Source organism: Myotis lucifugus, unplaced genomic scaffold, assembly GCF_000147115.1.
Source record: "Myotis lucifugus unplaced genomic scaffold, Myoluc2.0 scaffold_947, whole genome shotgun sequence".
Lineage (NCBI taxonomy): Eukaryota > Metazoa > Chordata > Mammalia > Chiroptera > Vespertilionidae > Myotis > Myotis lucifugus.
The window spans coordinates 51,555-53,189 of NW_005871995.1; the positions used below are offsets into that span (position 1 = coordinate 51,555).

At 55.6% G+C, this 1,635-nt stretch overlaps 1 protein-coding gene across 1 annotated transcript; it reads left to right on the forward strand.

The window, feature by feature from the left end:
• The first annotated feature begins 6 nt into the window (after window positions 1-6).
• LOC111824123 (hepatoma-derived growth factor-related protein 2-like) lies at window positions 7-1,465 on the forward strand. The gene is made up of 3 exons (XM_023747674.1): window positions 7-313; window positions 1,069-1,142; window positions 1,305-1,465. Exons 1-3 carry the CDS (start codon window positions 51-53, stop codon window positions 1,397-1,399), a joined length of 432 nt encoding a protein of 143 aa, XP_023603442.1. The 5' UTR covers window positions 7-50; the 3' UTR covers window positions 1,400-1,465.
• Window positions 1,466-1,635: the final 170 nt, after the last annotated feature.

Sequence of the window (1,635 nt, forward strand, 5' to 3'; positions counted from 1 at the left end):
GCTGCCCCACTGTTGGTGGGCCTTTCAGAGCCTGAGCTCTGCTGCCAGGGATGGATGGGACACAGGGACCTTTCCCATTCCATCCTGTCCATTCTCCCAGCTCCCAGCAGTGTGAAGGTGGTGGCAGGAAGTCTTGTCTCCCCAAGGGGGGAGTTCAGGAGTTCAGAGCCAGCCCCTGCCGCTCCAGCCCCTCTATTTTGCTGCTGCAGGTGAAGAAATCAGCTAAGAAGTTGCAGCCACAAAACACAGAGCCCGTGAAGAGACCCAGCCAGAAGGAGAAGAAAGGGCGCCCTGAGGAGAAGCCCCGATCCAGGTCAGCACTCCCTTAGCCTGTCTGCCCCAGCTCCCCGAGGCCCATCCTGGTCCCCAGGTTCTCACTCCTCATTGGAGGGGCCCAGCTTCCAAATTTAGTTTGGTAAACAGATCCTGTTGAAGTGTCCCCTGTTCAGGATTGTGGTCCTTGACTGGGGTGTTCCAGACATCAAGGGAATGGGGGCCAGGGATGCTGCTCAACACACCATAGTATGCAGGATGGCCCCCCCACAGAGAATGACCTGGCCCTGATGTCTGTAGTGCCAAGGGGGGGAACTGTCCCCAGACCAGTGGTTCTCAGGCTTTTTAAGTCCAAGACCCACTAGGTGTGGGGCCAGCACATCTCCCTGACATTTTGAAGTGGAATTCCAGCCACTGGTTGGAATCTGCCCACTGGGAACTTGCAGCCTGACTGCCGAGTGGAGTATAGAACTGGAACCGTGTTAACGAGTGTTGCTGTTGTCTGTGAGTGTCCAAGTGGAGCGCCTTTTAATAACTCACTCACTGGGTCTTACATACTAGACATTAACCCGCAGCCACATATAAAAAAACAAAAAGAACTTTGAGATTTCACATGGTTTGTCCTAGGTGCCTGTCTTAGACCAGGTCACGATGGTCCCTGACCCCTCCTCACAGCTTTGGGGCCTCCTAAAGGTTTTCTTTAGCTCCGGCCCTTAGTGGGGAGGATGGCAGTGGTTGGGGCAGGGTGGCTTCGTGGATGTTGGTCAGAGGCCTAAAGGGATTGAGTCTTCACAGGCCCATGAAGGTGGAACGGACCCGGAAGCGGTCAGAAGGGTTCCCACCCGACAGGAAGGTTGAGAAGAAGAAAGGTGAGGGCCCAGCTGTCACAGTCGCTGCCAAGGTCCTGCAGCCCAAGGTTGCTGAGGTTGGGAGGGGGGCAGGTTCTTATGTCACGTAGTGGTGCTCAGGCCCTTGGCCAAGTCTGGGCTTGGGAGCTTAGGCCCAGGCAGTGCATTCTCTCCTGGCCATAGAACCTTCCGTGGAGGAGAAGCTTCAGAAACTGCACAGCGAGATCAAGTTCGCCCTAAAGGTCGATAATCCGGTAAGACACACCTTGGGGTCATGAGGAGCCCCTTTCCCTGATGAAGCAGTCCCTGCCACTCCTTCATGTCTAGAGCTCCCTTAGAAGTTTCCAGGAATTGAGGCAAATCCAGGGTTCCTTGGGGTGGATGGGGCGGGGTGGAGCAGGGTCCATTGTTTTTATTGTGTGTCCCCTAGCTGAGGGCCATCCTGATGTGCAGTGCTCAGTGTCCCTGCCAGCTGGTGCTGTGGCAGCCCCAAGATCCCTCCAAATCTGGTCTT